The 21,225-nt window shown below is 43.5% G+C and overlaps 1 protein-coding gene across 1 annotated transcript in view; it reads right to left on the reverse strand.

Annotated features, from left to right (window-relative positions):
• Selp (selectin P) overlaps positions 1-21,225 on the reverse strand; it is a 31,590-nt gene that overhangs the window by 2,598 nt on the left and 7,767 nt on the right. The window contains exons 3-13 of the mRNA XM_013151234.3: positions 19,494-19,880; positions 17,686-17,793; positions 16,842-17,027; positions 15,147-15,332; positions 13,627-13,812; positions 11,341-11,526; positions 8,226-8,411; positions 5,269-5,454; positions 4,271-4,480; positions 3,125-3,310; positions 2,184-2,303 (exon numbers count right to left, since the gene is read on the reverse strand). Coding sequence (XP_013006688.1) covers positions 2,184-2,303; positions 3,125-3,310; positions 4,271-4,480; positions 5,269-5,454; positions 8,226-8,411; positions 11,341-11,526; positions 13,627-13,812; positions 15,147-15,332; positions 16,842-17,027; positions 17,686-17,793; positions 19,494-19,880 — 2,127 coding nt within the window. The remainder of the gene's footprint in view (positions 1-2,183; positions 2,304-3,124; positions 3,311-4,270; positions 4,481-5,268; positions 5,455-8,225; positions 8,412-11,340; positions 11,527-13,626; positions 13,813-15,146; positions 15,333-16,841; positions 17,028-17,685; positions 17,794-19,493; positions 19,881-21,225) is intronic.

Raw genomic sequence — 21,225 nt, forward strand, 5'->3', positions numbered from 1 at the left:
GGGAATGTCTGATTTTTAGTTAGATTTATTCCATGAAAGTGTTGGGAACCATGTTTCCCTGAAAGGTAGGGATTGTTTTAGGCTAAATTAAATATTTTGCAATATTTAACTCCAGAGTCCTCTCACTTGCTTCCTCTTGCTTTTCAATACAAATGTCTCTTCTCACACCTCTGAGGCCTACAGCTTCTTTGCTCTCAAGGGCCCTTGTGGCTGTGTCCTCCGTGGCATTCCTAGTTCATCTGTTCTTTCCCTCTAATACATGTGAAAAGCCTTTCCTGTCTTAATCCAAGCAGGACTCTGAGAGTTGTATTTTCAGACATGGTTGCGACATTTTCCTATTATTTGGCCAGAGAAAATTGGGGAGTCTGAAAACTAAGTAGGATAAGTCCAGGAAAATGAATTTATGTATTATTAAGTTATCAAAGGGTGGATGATTCCTAGCCCTTTTTCTAACTTACAGATGTCTAAAAGTAAAGAAAAGAAAACTCAGGAGTCAGGAAGATTGCAAGTTTGTGTCCTGCCAGAGCTGCACTGCAAGATGAGAGAGAGGGAGGAGGAGGAGGAAAAAAAGGAGGAGGAGGGAAGGAAGAGGAGGGAGAAGAGCAGGAGAAGAAAAGGAGGAGGAGAAAAAGAAGGAAGAAAGGAGGTAAGGTAGGAGGAAAGAGTGAACAGGAAGAAATAGTGTGATTCCTAAGTGATCGTAAAGGTTAGGATCCAGGTTTTAGGCACTGTTCCTCCTCCTGGGTTTGGTTAACTAAGCGAAAATTTTCACAGCAGCGTTAATTGTAGGTCTTGATACATCTTTCTGGTCTTTACACAGAGCATTTCCACTTGTCTGTTGTCTTGGTTACCCACACATGGGGAAAATGTAAAGGAGCTTTAGAAGAGCGGCCCCAGTGTGATGTAGCTTTGTGAATGGAGCGTGAGAAGAGGGGAGAATAGTATCCCTGACTGAGCAACAAGAATGGATGTTGCACCTCTTGAATGTAGTAATGATTTTATAGCCACAGTCGGTCACCTGGATTTAAGCATCCATTGCCCTTCTGATGCCCCTAGTTACTTTTTTCTTTTATGATATTAACATATATTTGCACTACATAATGATTACATTCACTGTGGGACACCTGCTACCTGTATAGGATCCATCTCAATTCTCTTTACGTCCCCTCCCCCAGTCACATTTTCAAAGGAATGATAAAAAAGAGAGCCACATTATCTCATAGACAAGTTTAGGAAATTATGGGCAGGCTAGATGTCACAACAGATTGAGAAAGGATGTTTTAAGCCTTGAGAGATGGTTGGTTCCCTTCTTTTATTTTTGATAAAGCTCTTTCGTCTGATGAACAGTTGCCTGATGGAGGGTCCTATCAGTTTGGTCACTTCATTGCTTAATCCTGCATCAACTGCACAAATGTGCAGAAGAAAATGCAGATGTACAAGCTACCCAGCAGTCCCTTTTACAGCTCTCAATTTATCGCCTGCTTCCTCCCTAAGCCCCTTTAAACTCAGATACACTGAACTGTTGAATGATTCTCCCAGATATTGCACTCATCTGTGACTTTTTATATTCCGTTTTCTCTGCTGGAACTCTATTTCCATTTTCCTCTATTGGCAAAATCCCTCTCATTCTTCACAGCTAAGCTTGAGAAAAATGTTCTGACTTTGCAGTCTGGTTTAGCCACGCTATTCTGTGTTCTGGTAATGACAGGTCATACACACTTTTGTCATCATACACACACACACCCCTCTTTAGTATGTGCACTAATTTAAAATGTCTGTCTCCACTACTGGTTTATACCTTGATGGCAGGAACCATCACAGTGGGTACCTTTGCCTGTCAGGGTAATCTGTAAAGGGCTGGTACTTGAAGGAATGAACAAGGGACAGAAACACAACACTTATTTAGTTAGTTTTGGTGATTCCAGAGGACCTCAAATGCTGACCTGCAAAACTGCCTCACCAGAATTTTTGGTAGCTGAATTTGAAAAATTCAGATTTATAGACCCAGTTCCAGCTGTCCCTATAAAAGTGTCTGTATTTTTATGAATTTCCCAGGTGGTTCTGATTGTACATAGTCCTCTAGGTCATTTACCTTGGCCTTGTTTGCTTTCCATAAAATATTTCCAAATCTGTCACCCATCCCAAAATCACATAAAAAAAGATTCAAGAGGAAGACTATTTACCCTTTTTTCTGAGACGCTTTCTTAGCAGAGCCAGGAGTGTCCCACCCATGGCCAGACCTGTTGTGGAAGCCACTGCTCCACCAGCATAAGTCAGAGCTTCCTGGACAGTCAGTGCCGCCTCTGCAAAAGAAACACAGATAAGTCAGGGATATGAGTATCTGTGCAGAGGACCAGTCATGCCCAGAAGGGTCCCAAGAACTCTGAGGCATGAGACCAAGTAAGATCATCAAAGATCCTGCCTATGCTGATAAACTGGCATGAAAGAGAATCTAGAAACCATATATCGATTGCAAACAGAGTAGAACTCAGGCCTAGGTTGTATTCCTAGAGCTTAAGTAGCAAATACAATTTCTGAACAGGCCAGGGTAGGGCCCCAATAAAGGAATTAATTTGCAGGCACAAAAAAAATCTGTATGTGGAAGTTTGAGGAAATAAAGCAAAGCACGAGTAAATGTTTTGGCAATCAAAGATTGAGATACACAACAAAAAGAAGTCATAACAAGCTTCAAGGGAATAAAATGGGGAGAAGTTGGTGACTGAAATAAAGCTTGCAAACAGCATAATTAAGGAAGATCTGTGGCATTTCAGAGGAGGGTGATAAACAGAAGTCTTCCAATAAAATGAATTAGATATTTTCAACAAAAAACCTCCAGTTTAGCACAGTTTGAAACTTCAAGATGTGTTCAACAGAGATGATAATAAAAAGAGAAGATCATACATCTGAGCACTCAAGGGGGTGGCATTTGTGTACATAGTCCCTGAAGTGAACTCCTATTGCTCTGTATAAAGCAAGAAGATTCTGTCTGACTCATTGTGAAACATTTATTAATAAGGGGAAACCCAGCGATGGAAAGGAAGATCACTTGAGAAATATCTTGAGAAGAAACACAGATTTTGTGTTTTTCGTATTGAGCTGGCTTCCTCAAGCAAGAGGCATGTACCTTGGCAGGTGGGCATGGTGTCTGACCAGTGGCCATTGTCTTGGCACGTTGTTCTTGCAGAGCCATTAAGTAACTGACCCTCTGGACAGTGGAAAGTGCAGTCCGAGCCATAGTGGAAATTTCCCCAGGGATTGGAGCAGTTCATCACTAGTGGAGGATCCATGTGCAGGTCAGGGCATTTGATGGCTTCAGGAATAAAGAACGCAGGAGAAACAAATGCTTAGAATGAAGGTAAATGAGATTATTGTTCCACTTGCAACCTATTGCTAAGTGCCAAAGGAGAAGGCACAAAGGTCAGAAAGGAAATTAACCATTTGCAATATTCATCTCAGCTTCTCTAGTATCTCACATACGAAAGAAGCCACTCAAAGAATGCTGGTCAAATAATGGGTAGACCTGAAGTAGCATCCAGTAAATATCTGCTAATAGATTAATCTTGCCTCCAAAAATACTACTTATAACTATTACCTTGTCTCTCAAAAACACTATTGTTCTAAGGGTCATTATTAATACATTGGTGATTAACTGGCATGTCAACATGTGATTATTCAAATATTTCATAAGTATTTATAGTGTTCATCTGGATACTGGCAGTTTGGAAAAAGTAGAGACCATTATCTCTTTATTTTTCAGGAACTTCACATTATTCTAATTTATGGTCAGGACAGCAAAACTCAAGAACTTATATTTAATTCAAATAAATATTGAGCAGTAGTGATGTTTGTAAAGCTCTGAGTGTGCTTTTGGGAGGATGTGAAGAAAAAGAGACATGGGGCTCAATGCTCCACGTACGGGAATTGGTCGCAAGAGGCATTCAACAGGTTTAACTATTTAGCTACTAATTATTAGAATATGCAGTGTTATACAGTCACCCAATTCAAAAATTACAACTTATACTTCATGGTGTGTACACTTTGCTTCATGGTCAGCATGCTCAGTTCTAACATACTTTGGACATCTGTATTAGTTTTCTCCTCAGGTCTGGAAGAAGGGCAGGAGATGGGCCTGCTGCTCGTTATTTATGACTGGGATCAGTGGAATTTCGTGGAGGATGTGACACTTGCCGTGGTTGCTTGGTTTGGTGGGATTTCAATAGGCAGATACAGTGTGTGACCCAATGCATTAGAATTGCTCCCCTGACCTTACCTCTGCATGCCGGGGTCACTGCTGTCCATTGTCCTGAAGGTGTGCATTTGAGAGCATTGTCTCCTATCAGTGTGAAGCCAGCTTTGCATCCAAAGTAACAAGTGGTATTCAAACCAAAGGTTCCCAGATGATGCCTGCAGAGCATTGTCCCCTGTCCAGGAGTGGCAAGGGCTGGACATTGTACCACAGCAGCAGGAGTCAACCCTACAGCTGTTATGAGAAAATGTTGCAATCAGAGAACACCCAATTAAAAGGAGCATGTCCAAGTTAAGGCTAATACAGAGTAATTGCCTCCACTTCTTTCCTTTCTAAGAAGGGACATGCTAGCAATCAGAAAGTTATAAAAAATTATTATCTATAAATTTTGGGGATAAAAAACCAGGTGAGTAAAAGTATTTAAAAGTATCCTTGAAGAGATGATTATGGTGGCCATAAAAACAAACAGAATTTCGATATTACCAATTATTTTTTTAAAAAAGCAGCAGAGCAGTTGGTGGAGAAACATAGCAATTCAGTACAGTGTCAAATTTACAAAGGCCGATCACCTCTCCTCCCCTGCTACATTGGGAGGTGATACTCTTCTTTGGCCAAAGGTCAACCTGAAAGGTAGAATGTGAATGATGCCACTGGCTTTGTCATTAACTTGCCATGTGACAGCCTCCTGTGTGCCTTTGTTGAAAACTTGGGCCTGTTATTCTCTGAGCTATTACTTGAAGAATGTAATGGATAGCATTCAATTTGCCCAATAAAGTTGAGCAAAAGAAGTTAAAGAAATGCAACAAAAGTTTTGCATGAGAATTAGTCTTTTGTTTGCAAACATTAAAGAAAGTCCTGTTGCTTCTTAGAAAATTTTTTAATTCACAGGCTGGATGTGCTATATCAAAATGGTAGTATAAAGTATGTACCTGTCATATACAAGAACTATGTACATAGTTTTTATCTTTGCATAAAAAATTTACAGGAGTAGAACAGTCCCAGCGAACATCTATTATTATTACCTTTGCATGTTGGTAGGGGCACTGACCATCTTCCAGAAGCTGTGCATTCTGCATCGCTTGAGCCCTCTAGCTTGAAGCCCTTGTCACAAGAGAAACGGCAGCTGGAGCCAACTCTGAATTCTCCATAAGTGTGAGAACAATCCAGGCTGCCCCATTGTGGAGCGAAGAGTTCTGGGCACTTGATGGCTGTGATGTCAAATTGAGAGTGTCACAATCTCCAAGTTTATTCAGAAGATCTGTGACTCACAAAGTTTGTTCACTCATATATTTGATAAATATTTACTGAAAACTTACTATATTTCAGATGTTCTGCTAAACATCTGGCATTTACTATGGAGGAAGGGATGGTGGGTTTGTGGAGAGGAGAACATACAGGGGTCACAAAGAAAGGAAGTGGAGAATTTAAGCAATCACACTCTAGAACTCACAGCTCATACTAACTGTTATCTGAATGGCCACAGTTCAGAATTTCATGTCTGTCTTTCCTGCAGCCTGAGACCACTTTCCCTAGGATACGCAGCCTTCCCCTCAAATTCAACACATTAACAACTGTAAGGATCACCTTCTGCTGTAAACCATTTCCTCTATTTGCATCCTTGGGTTGGTTTTTCTTCCACAGTTCCACAGCAGAAGAAGGCTCAAAATTCCTGATCAAGATAGCTAAGTCCTGGAGAATACCACCTGTGTCCTTGGCTCACATTGCCCTGAATGTCTTCAGTTTCCATTAGATCCTACTTGTTATAGCCCTCTGAAGCCAGAGCTCTTCGCTGTAGCTGAAACTCCCCTCTGCACACCTCACTGTTTTGTTTGAATTCATGTACTCCCATATCATTTTCATATCTTTCCTCTTGTGGTGGACAGAAAGCTTGTAAAACCCAAGAATCATTTATCCTTCTTGCCCTTAGTTACCACTGCAGGATCTCCATGTGTGTGGGGGTGTTCAGTAACCAAATGCCAGGTGGATGAATACATGAATTTCTAATCTACACACCTAGTGTCTCCTCAAAATTGTTTTGATAGATGATTGTTGAGGATGATGTGGGGATTTAAAAAAAAATCCAAGGACTCAGATGTATGGGAAAAGAGAATAAGCATATGCCAAAATCTAGAACATAAGTTTGGAAAATGAAGTAGGAACATAGGCAAAAACAAAAAACTGTATTTCAAAATCGGGATAAAGGTTGACAGTTCTGAGATCCATCTTTGGCCACGGGCATTGTCCACATTCAGGGTCTGCTCTACTCCCTGGGAAGGGCTGGGGTAGCTGGACCCATAGAGGAGAGGCAAATGCCACTTCTTGTGGGGAAGAGAGGACTGGACAGAAGTGAAAGGAGATTGAGGCTTCAGAGATTACGGATTTAGCAACCATACTGTTTGCATAGATGATTCAACACTTTCATGAGGTATTTTTAGGGAGTTTTGATTCTTTGGCCTTAAAACAGAGTATCAGATAACGGAGTCCCTCATGAATGTCAGTGGAATGAATGAATTGGAGAGAAAAGTGAATGAAAAAACAAAGAAACACAAGTTCTAATGTTCCAGTTTCGAGGGTGGCTTGTTGTGAAACTTCACAGCAGATGGATGCATTCCATGCCCTGGAACCTACAGAGTTCTTCACTAGGGAAGAGGGCTCAGACATGATCCTGCCCACCCCTCTTAGTTTTTCTTTTTATTTTTAAAACTGAAACCTCAGGGAGTGGCAAGACCTTAATGCCCTGTGATGCGGGAGGGGCCAGGGAGATCAATATGGGATATGAACGTATTTCTACTGCCACACACTAGCTTTTCTAAGATTTATTTTAGCAGTTAAGGTTGCAGCCTATGGAATGGAAAAGAATAATTTCCTAGCGCCAGACCCAGGATTCCAGCCTTGCCACTGGGCGGCAGTGTAGTGTAACAGTGAACACACCTTCCGCTCAGGCCTGGGTGTGAGCCCTGCCCTCATAACTCCTAGCTATGTGTCTTTGCCAGCTATGTATTCTCTCAAAGCCTCACTTTCATCTTCAGAATGGAGATAATAGTAAGAATTTTAAGGGGAGGAATGGTTGTGTGGACTGAATGTGAAAATTCCCATAAACAGCTAATACTACACAAGCAATATTAGCTATTAATTCCAGTCTTGTTATTATTGACTACATTGAAGAATGCAATGAAACACCAATGATGTCTTTCAATGCTAATGGGAGGTGTGGCAGCCTATGCACTAAGCTGGACGTTGTACTGGCCAGGTGTTTGGGTCGATAAGATACACAGGATTCACCTCTGCCTTTAAAGACTTCATGAACTCATGGTCAGTAGGGCTTATGCTTGAGGAAATTTTAAGGTAAATGGTAAGCTTCAGTAGAGCAGATGTTTGTAAGAGCCACTCTATTTTGTCTAGAAGCTGCAGAGGACATGAACAAGGAGGAGCAGCTCCTGTCCTCAAGTGCTGTAACCCATAGAGAACTGGAGGACTGTGTCAGCGTACAGGTAATCTATAGTTAAATCACAGCCATCCTGAAAGCTCAGTGTGTGGGACCAAGGGCTCAGTACAGATGTGCATATGAATGAATGAATGGTGTAACAGAAAAAAAGGCTGTCTAACAAAATTAAGTTTCAGTGCAATAGTTGAGCTTTATCACTTTCTAACTGTGTGACCTCAGACAAACGACCTAACATACCTGAGTCTGTGTTTCTTTCTCCTCTATAAAATGCGGTTAACATCATGGGTTACGATGATACAAAAGTACTTCATAAAACTGTGAAATATTTATCTCAGTGTATTAAGGATCATTCAGGAAAGAGAGAAGGAGGAAGAGAGAGGAAGAGAGAGATATAGACAGAGAGACTGAGACAGAAACACCCCCTGGTCTGTCTATACTGCCACGCCTTAGCTTAAGAACACATCTGACTCTCTGATGCTGCTCCCTCCTCGTGTTGCCTGATAAGCTGTAAGAAGGAACAGACCCAGACCCTACCTGTGCACGTGGGTGGGGAGCCTGTCCACTGTCCAGACGGAGTACAGTCCACTCTTTCTGATCCGGATAAAGAGAATCCCTCATCACAGGTGAAGTGGCATGTGGATTTGTAACTAGCGCTCCTGAGAGGCTGGATGCAGCTCACCATTCCATGCTGAGGGCTTAGCAAGGGGGCGCAGGAAGTGGCTGCAGTAGGCATGGCAGGGGAGAGGAGAGAGCAGGTTAATACTCCACAGCCTGACACCAAAGGCGCAGGGGAGGGGAGGGAGAGGGAGAGAGAGAGAGAGAGAGAGAGAGAGAGAGAGAGAGACAGAGAGAGAGAGAGAGACAGAGAGAGAGAGAGAGACAGAGAGAGAGACAGACAGAGAGAGAGACAGACAGAGAGAGAGAGAGAGAGACTAAACACACAAGCGCAACAGCACTGGGTAAAGGTGAGTACTCCAGTTTTCTGGTAGAGGTTATGCAGCTATCCTACAGCACCTAACAGTTGATTGATGCTCAGAAATGCCATGACAGAGCTCCAAAGGGGATTTTAGGAGGCATTTGGAGCTGTGTGTGCAGAGATAGTGGTGCAGCTTCTCTTGGCTGCCCTGAATAGGAGTTTCTGAAGTGGTTGCCCCTGACACCTCCTTCAAACACAGAGCTAGCAACCCGACCAGAAAACAATGACAAGTGAATGGAAATAGAAAAATGGAGTGAATTACTTTCTCTCCTCTCCCCAACCAAATAGTGGAGAGAATCTAGGTCTGCATTGTTATTTGCTAGTAATGTCTAGCAATGTATCTGCACACTACATTCTATGTCTTGGTTGCTTCATCTCTGACATAGGAAAAAATATAATTCTTGCCTTGTAGGTAGATTTAGCTATATAACAAGTTAATTAATCCACATAAAAATTAAATTTAAAGTACAATAAAATAATCATGACTACAAGTAGGCACATAATTCATCAACTGTTTTCAAATGTCAATTTCCACCTCTTCCTAATGGAAATGATTTTACTTGTTCACTTACAAAAAGGTAGGCCTCCTGGGGTTTTTGTTTCACTTCATTTTGTTTTTGTTTTGCCACAGTGCATAAAGTTTTAGTTGCTAGGGGACTTGCTTGTGTTGGTGATCATGCTGTGTGATTTTAGGCAGCTCACTTAACCAGTCTGAATTTCAAGTTCTCCAAATAGGGGAACTAGAATTACATAGCTCCCAGGATTCTTACTAGAATCAAATATGAAAACACTCTTGATGCAAATGTTAATAACCTGTCAAGCTGTCCCTCTACTAATAATGAAACAATAAGGCCAGGTTAAGCACATTAACATTAAAAAGCAAAGAGTAACTGAACATATGGTTTCAGATATCTGTCTTCATTGTCTGTCCTGGTGGACAAGATGTGGCTTCAAGCCAGAGACGGCGGTGAGATCTGTCCTAGGACCATTTTTCAATCACTGCCTACACGGCATAAGGTTTTGAGAGCATTTTGTGTATCCTTCCCTTCCCTTGCCCTTTCTAGCTACATTAGCCTCCCATTCAAGTACTAACCAAGCACAACCCTGTTTAGCTCCCAAGATCAGATGGGACTGGGAATATTCGGGTGTTATGGCTCTTGGGGCTTTGTCTTTGCCAGGCACAGGTGACTGTGGAGAGGATCGGGAGGGGCGTGAAAAGAGAAATTGTCTGATAACAGGGTCAGGAATGTTGCGACAGCCAGCAAGTGGATTACAAGTCTCAGGGTCCCTTCCTGTGCAGACCACACTTGGGTATTGCATTTAATGCACACCCAGAAACAGCAGGAGAAAGATCAGAGTAAACAAAATGTGAAAAGCAGAAGGTAACTGGAAGGTCACAGGAAGCTGGGGTGAGTGGCAACCACATTTCTGTGAAATACCCCCTGCAGGACAGGATGGAGTAATCCCTGCCCTGCACAGCCAGCATTTCCCAGAAGGGCCACCATCTCTGTGACAGCCCTCCCGGGGTCTCCCAGATTTTTCCCAGGGCTGTGTGGACTTTGTCACATAGCAGGGCTTCACGTGGCCAAGGTGAGGCTGAAGGATGAGGTCACAGCCTCACCAGTTCTCTCCAGACACAGAACTGGGTCGCTCCTCAACTCTGTGGTTTGCCATACCCCCTGGACCCACAGGTGAAAGACATTCTATTTGCTGTGCTCATTTGGCCATTTTTTCATTAATTAACTCAGTTATTCAGTGTGGGGGGACCTAACAGTGTGTGGGGTGTGTGTGTGCGCATGTGGGCACACACGCGAACTTGCATGTGACCTGAATAGCAAGCGGTTTCCTCTTCTTAGAAAACATAAATCTGCCTGCTTTCACTAATATCAAAACTCTGTACAAAGCGAAAGCTATGGCCAAAAATGATGAAATATTTTATCTTTTACACATTCAATTTTATTATTAAAATTGTGTGTATAGATATATACATATACGATAAAAACACCAATTTCATGGCAGTGAGGGGGCATTAATCAGAAGAATTCATACCAAAATGCTAATTTTGCAAGGGTGGCGATATTTAAGAGAATATCTTCATTTTTCTATTTTCTTATCTTTCTGTGGATTTTATAAGTGGAAATCTTGCTTTGTAAAAAATAAAAGATCAGTCTTTGCCATAAATGTAACTAAAGAGTTAGATAAATGAGTAAAAAAGTGAATGGAGACCATAAAAATATACATCTAAATACAGATGATGAAAACTCACTCCGCTTCATACAGGATGTTACGATAGTGCTAGAACACACTGACTTGTAAATATCGAATGCAAGGCAGGTCTAAATACATTTGATCTACTTGTTTCTTTGTTCTGTGAATCCTGCAGCCTCTCGTTTACGGAGGAGATTCTTTCTCTGTCCACCCTCCTCCTCTTTATCCTAAGTATGCTTCTCCAGTGTTATCCTGACAGGTCTCCCAGTATGTTTCAAGGAGACTCCTGTAAACTCTGCCCCTCCCCATGGCTCCTAGAGGCGAGTGCCAGATGAGCCACGGGACAAACACCCCGAAACTGTTTCTCCTCCTTCTTTCCAGATGCTATCTTTAACTCTAAAATACAGCCTTTAAAAGCATTGCCTCCAGGTGATTTCTAAGAGGTTGGAAGGAATGTCCTCTTACCTTGGCACGCTGGAGGGGCAGCACTCCAGTGTCCAGTAGCCAAGCACTGCAGTGTACTTGCCCCCACCAGGAGCGAGCCTTCGTCACAGGTGAAGTCGCAGACTGACCCGTACCGAAAGGCACCGAAGGGGTGGGAACAGTTCATCTGGGCCTTGCTTGGAGCAGAGACTTCCTGGCACTGCAAAGCTAAGGGGTGAAGAAATGCAGGCGTGAGGGAGCAGTAGTATATAAGTATTTATTGGTTTTGACACACTGATCTTTTCCAGTGTCAAGAACAGGGCTTCCTCAGTTGAACTTGCTAATCTTGGCAAATGAAAAATGTATCATTCAATGACAGTTGGAGGATTTTATATGGAAAATATTGAACCAGTAATGAGTGTTGTGGTAATATATATGTATAATTCTTAAATTACCATACTGTTGAACCCAAGAATCTCTGCTAAGTATAATGAAAATGGATGTCAAAAATCAACTCACAGATTTCATCAATGTATTATTTGTAGAAGCAAAATATTGAAAACAAGGATAAATACCACTAATCTAAAGCAGCAAATAAATTATAGTGATCTCTGAAAAGAATATTAATGGTCTCTTAAAATTATGTATTTCACTTTGGAAAGATAGGGGACATATCTCAATGTATGACGTTAAATGAAAAAAAAAAAAGAATAAAAATAGTGAACATAATGAATTACACCATGACTTTAATCATGTAAAATAGATGCTCACATATGGAGAAGACATGCACTCTCTGAGTTGCAATAGAAAAATACAGTGAATATTAAATTTTTTAAAAACATGTTACAATAAAAGTAATCCTCAAAATACTCCCTTTTCCTTCAAAAATACTTATTCCACCATCTTTGACATTTTGAAGCAGTCCTGAGAGTCCTCTTTCTGTGGCTTTAGTTGCATTATATGCCTTGATGTACTACTGAAGGATTCAAAATATTCACTTCCACGGTCGTTTGACTTTGGGGAGTGGAAGTCACACAGTTCCAAACCTGACGAATAAGGTGGTGAGGACAGAGCAGAGCGTGACGATTTTACAGCCTGCCTTTCTGCTGGATGGTACTCAGCAGCAGCACTCACAGTTTGGTTTTGTTTTTTTTAATCACATCTCATAAAGACACACAAAAAAGAACTTGTAAACTGTTTCAGAAAATATCAAGGATGATAGGATAAATAAGTTTGAAGTAAAGGGAAGTATTCTGAGAAGAATTAACGGCAATGTGTCTTACTGTTTCTTTTAAATTTAAATGCGCACTGTATTTTGTGATAAACCCTTGTAAGCACGATCATATGGTACTTGTTTTGGGGGAACTGGTTTATTTCACTTAGTATAATTGTGCTTAATGTTCGTTTGCTTTGCATCATGTGTCAGAATTCCTTTTCTTTCTAAGGCTGAATACTATTCCACTGTGGGTAGCACATTTGTATTTCCATTCATCTACTGGTTTTCCTGGGGTGGCTTTCACATCTTAAATACCCAGAATGATGCTGCTATGAACATGGGCATACAAATATCTCATCCAAAATGCTTTGCACACCACTGCTTCATTTTAAAATCAGGATAGATATAAAGCAGGGAATGCATGGCTTGCTGAGAGGTCTCACTAAAGGACAACATGAAATTCCAATAGTTTACTACACTGTGTGGGATACAGTGTGTAACTAAACAATCCTAGAGAATTCCCTGTGCTGGAGTTCTTGGGTAAGAGCAAAACACTGCAAACATGAGGCACTGAAAGAGAATCAGTTTGTCAAATCAGTCACAGACGTATGACTTATAAACTAACAGTATCATATCATTTCCTTAATATATATACAGCTGATAGACTTTTAAAGTTGCTTTTATACATTGATTTACAACAACCAGTGAGCTTGGAAAGTACGGCAGGTAATAGTGTCCCCATTTTGCAGAAGATTATGAGCCTCAGAGAGTCCAGAAGCTTAGCGACCAGAATGACAGACCGGGACCAAATGCCTTGTGTATTCCTCTTCCCCACCCCGTACTGTTCCTCCTGAGTCACTCCTTTCCCTCATCTCCATCTCCTCTACTAACTCTGTCCCTTCAATCCAACGACCCTGACCTTGACTACTCTGTCATGAACACGTTGTGCCTGAGACTGGCTTTGCTGACCAGTGTGATCCTAGTGCTGAGCCCAAAAGGCCTGGCCCAGAGTAGGTCTCCGCAAATGTCTCATAAGCCAGTGGCAGTGCTAAACACAGCTAGCGATGCTCTTAGTGCCTGGAAAGCACAGAAGGGTGGCAGTGTCACAGTACCTTGGCAGACTGGGGCTGGTGCTGACCACTGTCCCAAGTCACCACAGCGAAGGACACCTGCTCCGCTCAGCATGAAGCCCTCTGCACAGTGGAAGCTGCAGCTGGTGTTGTACTGAAACGCTGCTGAGGATGACGAGCAGTGCACACCTCCGTGGACGGGGCTCCCCAATGGGCTGCATGTGACGGCTGAAGGGAATAGGTTGTTGGAAGCCGGGTCAGGAAAGGAAGGGCCCATTTCTTTTCCAGAAGAGTCTTCTGGGAGATGCTGTCTTTCCTACCCACGTTATCAAAACCTTAAATCCTTCCTTTTCAAAAAGAAATGTGACCTTGTATGCCCTCTGCCTGGCTCACTCTCACCTGCCCTGGTCTCAGCTCAGAATTCGCCTCCTTAGGAAGCCTTTCCTGCCACCCAGATTAGGGGAAGGAGCTTCCCAGTGCATTCCCAAGGCCCCCGCTCTTGTGCTGTTCACACCCGTACCCCACAGTTTCTTAACACTGTCATTCAGAGTCATATTCCAGAGCCTAGCTCAGGGTTGGGTACATCAAATGTGTCCATTCTACATGGAGTGACATATTTACTGGATTGGAAAGAACAGGCACAGAAAAAGGCTGGTTTTGTAAGGAAAAGGTGAAGTTGGAGCACAGGATGTCATCCTAATCAGACCTCAGTTGCCAAATGAGCACAGCCCAGAGTGAGTTCCTGAGAGCAGTTACACTCTGGCTGACCTAGGTTTTGAAAACATGCAGTTTTCCTGTGCTTGCCCTTGGAGACCTTTCAGATCCAGGCTATGCCTGGAATTTTGCAGGTTTTCACCCTGGGTTTTGGCCTCCAGCTTTATAGAATTAAGGCATTTAAGGACCAAAGATCTGCCAGTACAACTCTCTTGCTTTCCAGATGAGAAAAGTGCAATTCAGTAGTATTCAGTAGTATTAAATGACCTCCCTAAAATCCCATAGCTAATGATCCCAGAGCTGGACTCTTGCTCTCGGTCTGAGAATTCACTAATTCCAATCTGCATTTTCCTACTACCTTCTTCCCTTCCTCTGCCTTATAAGTCGAGGGTATGAAGCAATTGCAGAATTCAGTTCTGTGGTATTATTTAACTGCTTAGGATTGCCTCACATGCTCTTCTTAAATGCAGTGTTTTTCTGCACCTTTACCAAAGGCAGCGTCCAAAGTCTGTGATTGGAAATCTCTTTCTGTCTTAATAGTCACTGTACTTACTCCTCTCAAATGTAGGGCATTGTCCTGCAGCTTGGATGTGCGGAAGACAAGTCAGAAACTAAACTTCACTGAGTGCCTCTCTGTGCTATCACTCTGTGCATGCTATTTCACTGTACTCTTTTTACATACTTAATCCTCCCACTGCACCTTGCAATTTTTAGCTCCATTTCACAGGGGAGTAGTTTTCTGGCTCTGCTCTCAGCAAAGGTCGCTCTGATGTTAAGAGGCCTTGGTCTTTCTACTGTACCATGATTCCTTCAAGGATGTACCGAGAGCCCCTAAAGTAGATTCCTACCTTCACAGGCTGGTAAGGGTGCGGTCCACTGGCCAGAGCCAACACAATGGAGTGTGTCCACGCCTCTCACTTGGTAGCCAGGTTGGCACCTAAATTTGCAGCTGGAGCCATATGCAAAGGGGGCAAGTGGGTGTTCACAGTCCATGGTTCCACTGCCAGGGGCTTCCAAGTGCTGACACTGCACAGCTGGAAAGAACAACAAAGGACAAAGAGAAAAGCACTGAGAATGAGGAAAAACTATACCCCAAAGGAACTACCTGAATAAGCGGAGATGGGGCTCAGAAGATCAAAGGGTCAGGAGTCCCCCACTGTCCAGACAGGGAGGACTATCGTCTGCATGACTCAGATCTCCTAAAAGCACAGATTGCCCCCAAGCTCCACTTTTCCTTGCTTCCTTCCTTCTTTACTCCTTTTCCTCCTCTCTCCCTCCCTCCTTCCTCTACTTCTAGTGCTGGCATAAGGAGTTGAACCTAGGGCCTTTGCACTGAACTACATCGCTAGCCTTTATTAAAACATTCTCTAAAGTTTCTTTTGAGACGAGTTCTTTCTAAATGACCTCATCCTCCCAAAGTGCTAGGATTACAGGCATACACCACCATATCAGGCTTCCAAGCTCTATTCTTTGTGGTTATTTTGAAAAAAAAAATTTTGTACTGAGAATCGAACTCAGGACCCTGCACTTGTCAGTCAGGAACTGTGCCACTTAGCTGTATCCCCAGCCCAAGCTCTATTCTTAATATCCTTTATTTCTGAAACCCTTATAGACCTGCCCCAATAGGTCTTCTGGTGTCTATTTACAGATGTGGATGCTACCCTCTTTCCTCTCATGTGGAATCTATGAATGAGGCCATTCTGAAACTGTTTGTGTGTTGAGTTTGGGAGTAGAGAACACTGTTTCATTTTGTTCCTAGCAAAATCAGCCTCTTGTTTTTTAGTCCAATATCATTTTCTCATCCTAGATTTACCCAACTACCTACTGGCAGGTGGAAGGGAATTAAATTTTGGCAATTCAGGCCACCTTCTCCATAAGATAACCAGTTTTATCCACTGTCTCAGCAAGTAGTGTAGCTATGTCCTAGGTCCTGATGCCCCCCTTCATCCGGGGCCTGCGGGTTCCATAACCTGAAGCTCTGCACTGTATCACCTCTGGCCCAACTGCAAACCTTTCTTTGTGACTGAAGCTACACTCGGCTGGTTCAGGGACACTTCTGCAGAGTGAGGACAGGTTGGGCTTCCAGAGTGGTGATGGGAATCGATGGGCAAGGCATGCCCAGCGCCTTGGAAGCCTTAGGATGCCGCAGAAGCTGCTTTCCCAAGCGGCAGGCTTGGTTCTGAGATGGGATTTTAAACAGCCCTTTTCAAAGATCCAGACACCCTTGATTTTCATTTAAGGAGGCCAGGATTAATTTATCTAATTAATTACCCAATGACTAAGTCCTCATCCCTGTACTCTGCTCCTTTTGTGACTGATAAAAAGGCAAAAGAGAATCAAGAATTGAACTGTAGGTTCAATTAATTACAAAATACCTTAAAAAAAAATTTGTGTCCTTCTGGTTGACAAATAGCAATGACAACTAGACCTGTCCATTGAATGTAGATTTTCGTTATTTCTCCCAGTTTGGGAGGGAGAAAGCTTGTTCCCCCTCCTTTAAAGTCCCCCTTCCCAGTGAGGATGGATAGAGAAGGTGTACCTACCTACACACTGTGGAGGCTTATCGGTCCACATCCCAGAAGCCAGACATTTCGTCCCTCTGGGTCCGGCCAGCTCGTACCCTTCAGCGCACTGGAAAGTGCACTCTGAGTTGAAAGAGAAACTGCCCAGGGGGTGGTCGCAATTCATGGATACGTGTCTGGGAAGGTCAAATGCACCGCACTCTTTAACTGTGGGGAACAAAATGATGAAGTTTTCTTTCCAGTGTAGACTGAGAGGCAGGTCAGATTTGCTGCAGGCAGTAACTAACCATGTAACTCCCTTCCCCCTGCACTGCTAGGCTTTTACCCCAAGCTGCCCGTTGTAACTTGGCTCTTTTGCATTGTCTGCACGTCGGGGAAATAGTCATTCTTCTGCTGTTTTTTAACTTGCAGTCATGTAAAATTAGCCTGACAAGTTTCTCTTAGTTTTGCCATTTTTATATTTTCCTTTTGGTTGGAAATTTTATGAGTAATTTTTGGGGGCGGGATATTGAGAATTGAAGCCAAGCCCTGTGCCAAGCTACATCTACAGGCTTTTTGTTTGTTTTTGTTTTGTTTTAAGACAGGGTCTCAGTAAGTCTCTAAGTTCCCCCATGCTAGGTTCGGACTTGTAATATTTCCTGCCTTGTCCTCTAGGACAGCCGGGATTACTGATGTGTACTGCCTCTTCCTTCCTTGAGTGAAGAGTCTCTGCAAGAGTAAAGTAATTTCACCCAGACTGTCTAGTGACTGTTGAATGGAGCAGACAGGCAAAATAGTCTGAAGCATCCAACGGGATTTATTTCCCGGCATCATCTCTGGCATTAGCCCGCTAGCCAAAACATTACCAGCAAAACAGCAGCCTCACCGTATTCACACTCTGGTCCATAGAAGCCTGGGTAGCAGGAGCAGGTGTAGTTCCCGATGGTCTCAATGCACTCCCCTTGTTGGCTGCAGGATGTAGGCTGGCAGGAGGCTGCAGGGGTACAGATGAGTCAGAACCATGGGCATTACTGAGATGGGCATAGACTTCGCGCCTCTCAGGCAGGACTGAGCTAGCTGGACAACAGCCAGTGACAGTGTCATCTCCAGAGTCTACTTGGCCCCTGCAAAAAGCACTGCAGGAGTTTGCTGGAGGACCATTGGCTCCTGGTGCATTTAGCATTTCCTAAGGGAACACTGCTGTGTGTGGACACAGGAGGATGAATGGAGCCACAGAACGCTGTCTGGACAGGGAAGCTCTGCTGTATGGTATGTTTGGCTTGCAGTTTTCTAAACAAGAGGATTCTTGCCTATGTCAGATGTTGTAGCATAGAGATAAGGAGCCGGATAGAGGAGGAGGGACCACACTCTGAGGCTCTGAACATGGCTTTGCTGCCTGGTCTTTGCATGATCGTCAATAAGTTACTTCTCTGAGCACAACTTGCCCAGTGTTAGAACCTAACCCCTTCCACTTTTTGTTTGCCTGCTTCAAATCTATGCCCAGTATCCTACAATAGTAGAGCAGAGAAGCCAAATGTGATGCTTAGTCCTCCCCTAGGCAAAGTCTTAGGAGGTTTTATAGGTCTAAATATGTCACCTTACTAAGCATGTTGTGTTTAGATCGTACAGTCCCTGGCTGACATGCCAGCAACCTCACCTGGCTGACTGTGACACTGAGGTAGGATAGAGAAGGAGCATGTTTCTTCCTTGAGAGACTGGTTGCAGGTCAACACATTTGGTAGAAGTTGAGCATTAGAACTGAAACTATGAGTGCACTGGAAATATTATTACTGGCTTTTTTCACTTATGAGGTCAGAGTGGGTGTTGGACCATTTTCAGGTCATTTCCTCCACAGTAGTCCCTAGCCTCATATTGCCATGCTTGTAGGGAGACATAGCCCAAGAAAGATCAGAGCCAACCTTAAAATGAGCTCATATCCTATGAATGGCTATTATTTAATTAGTGCACGAACATATTATTTATAAAACAATTCCTGATTACAGGACAAGGAATTCACAGCATGTTTCCCTTACTTGGAAAGCTTGGGTGAGAAGAGAAAAAATGGAGAGAATGCTTTATGCTCTGTTCTGTGTAGTACTGTGTATTGTTGAGCACCTCTGAATGGCAAAATCTAAAGAGTTTAGAACATATATAGCAGAGAATAGCATCTGTGAGATGATTTATCAGAGATCCTTCTGAGCACTGTATTCACAACTCCTTTGCTCAGGAAAAAGTTCAGATCTTCCCTGCCATAGCATCGTGTAACACAAAGGACAGCCCCACCCCCGCCCCTGGAAATATCAGGAAGATGCTGTCAAAGGCTTGTGGCTGCAGGAGGACTGTGCTTTCCTGCACGTTTGCAACTCTGGACCTGGGAGAGGATGACATCAAGCACCCTCGTGTGCTCACACCTTCAGAGCTTCCCTATCCTGGACTCCTGCCTCCTACAAGAGTTCAGGGAACCTGGAGCTGTCTTGCCTTGGATGATCTGCAAAGCCTTTGTGATCCTTGGTCACGTTCTCAAATTGTCTTATGAAAATGCTGAGCAAATCATGTGGTTAGATTCTGCAAGGTGCTCCATCACGCTGCCTAACAGGTTACAGCTGGGCTTTGTGTCCCTGCCTCAGTGGTCCCTATCAGCAGCTGGGCAGACCTAGCATTTTACTGGGTACGACTCCAAGGAGAGGGCCTCACCTGTGTAGCACAAGGCCCGCTTCCTTTTAGAGCAGGGCTCGTCGTTCCATTTGCCCAGCGCATCCTTCCTCTTGATGTACATCTCCACACAGTCCTGGTTGTTCCCCTTGTTGTTGGGCTCATTGTCGGCCCAGTTCTCAGCCTCCTCTGTGAGGGGCTTTTTGGTTCCCACCCAGGTCCAAGTATTATTGATCTTTCGGATCCCAATCCAGTAGTACGAGCTGTAGAAGGGTATGACTTCATTGAGGTGGGCAATTTCATTTTTGTTCTGGATGGCCACTAAGTCTGTGAAGTGCCTCTGACAGAATATCCGGGAGTAATTCCACGTGTACGCTTTTGCAGTGTAATTATAGGTCCATGCTGCCACTTCCATCCGGTTAGTTGGCTCTGGAGTGGAGAAGGATGAAGACCACGTTAGTATCCCTGCCCAGAAGGAGGCTGTGATTCTAAACGCGCATCTGTGGAATACTATTCAACCATAAAAATGATAACTTTAAATCATACACAGGAAAACGGATGCACCCCAGGACCATAGTACTTAGTGAAATAAATCAGACACCAAAGACTAAATGTCACATAGTTTTTCTAATACGCAATATCCAAGATATAGTTAAAAGAACAAAATACAAAAGAGATGGTTAAAAAAAAAAAACAGGAAAGAGGACTCTATGGAAATGGGGAAGGAATATGAGGAAAGATGGAGAGGGGTGGAGAAAAGTGGGAGTAAAAATGATCAGGTGCCCAAACTGAGTGTAGCCATAATGCACCTCAAATGTGTGCTATTTTTTGGAAGGAAACTTAGAGGTCATTGAATTTTCACCTCTGCTTTACAAATGAAGGCGACGTATTATGTAAGTTTCCCAAGCTCAGATTTATTGACCTAAAATGTCTTGCATCAGGGCTTACTTTTTCACAGGGACCCCCAATAATGTGGACCTACTTGCAGGCCGGTATTTTGCCACTTTGTTATTTACATTGTTACTCTCACAGAACTGCCAGCTCCCTGCCTTTGCAGGTGGCCTTGCTGCTGTGCCTGTGCCTGGAAAACCTTCCTGCTCCTGCTCTCCTTGACCTGCCCAGGCAAGCCGGATATTTCTCCTTCCGGGCTCCACCTGTACCTGTCCTACCTTCTCCACTGCGCCACCACCATCTCTCAGAGGGCCTGTCTCTGCGGTATGGACAGAGCTGCTGGACTGGGAGTTCCTTATGGTCTCTTTTTAAATCTGGGGTCCTTAGCACCAAGCAGAGACCTTGGCATTTAGTACACATTAAGTAAATATTTGCGGCATGAGTGACACCCAGCAGGGTGTAGCAGAGCCAGGGTTAGAAGGAAGCTGGGTTCCCAGGATTATGCTCATTCCCCTTCTCCTGGCTGCTTCTCCTTGATAAATTACCCCACTTCCTCCATGCCTGCTTACTCACTTGTTAAAACAGGGCCTTCATTATGAGTGTTTGTGATATCAATGAAACAGAGAATGTGTCCTTCCGAAGTACAAAGGCTCAAGACTGTTTCTGCGGCTTGCGGGGCCTCACCAGAGCAGGGAGGACAGTTCTCAAGGGAAGAGGTTCTCTGGTGGGCAGTCAGGCCTGGCAATAGCCCTCTTTCCTGTTTAGAACGCCTTGTTTCTGCTCCACCCTCTCTCATGGTGCTTGTGTGGGGATCACTCACATTTCCACCTTCCTCGCTGAGAACTCTGGTCTTGTTTTACCTTAAGATTTCATTCTTTGTGGC

This window comes from Cavia porcellus, unplaced genomic scaffold (genome assembly GCF_034190915.1).
Source record: "Cavia porcellus strain 051 isolate PalLab524CR breed Dunkin Hartley unplaced genomic scaffold, mCavPor4.1 scaffold_7, whole genome shotgun sequence".
Taxonomy (NCBI): domain Eukaryota; kingdom Metazoa; phylum Chordata; class Mammalia; order Rodentia; family Caviidae; genus Cavia; species Cavia porcellus.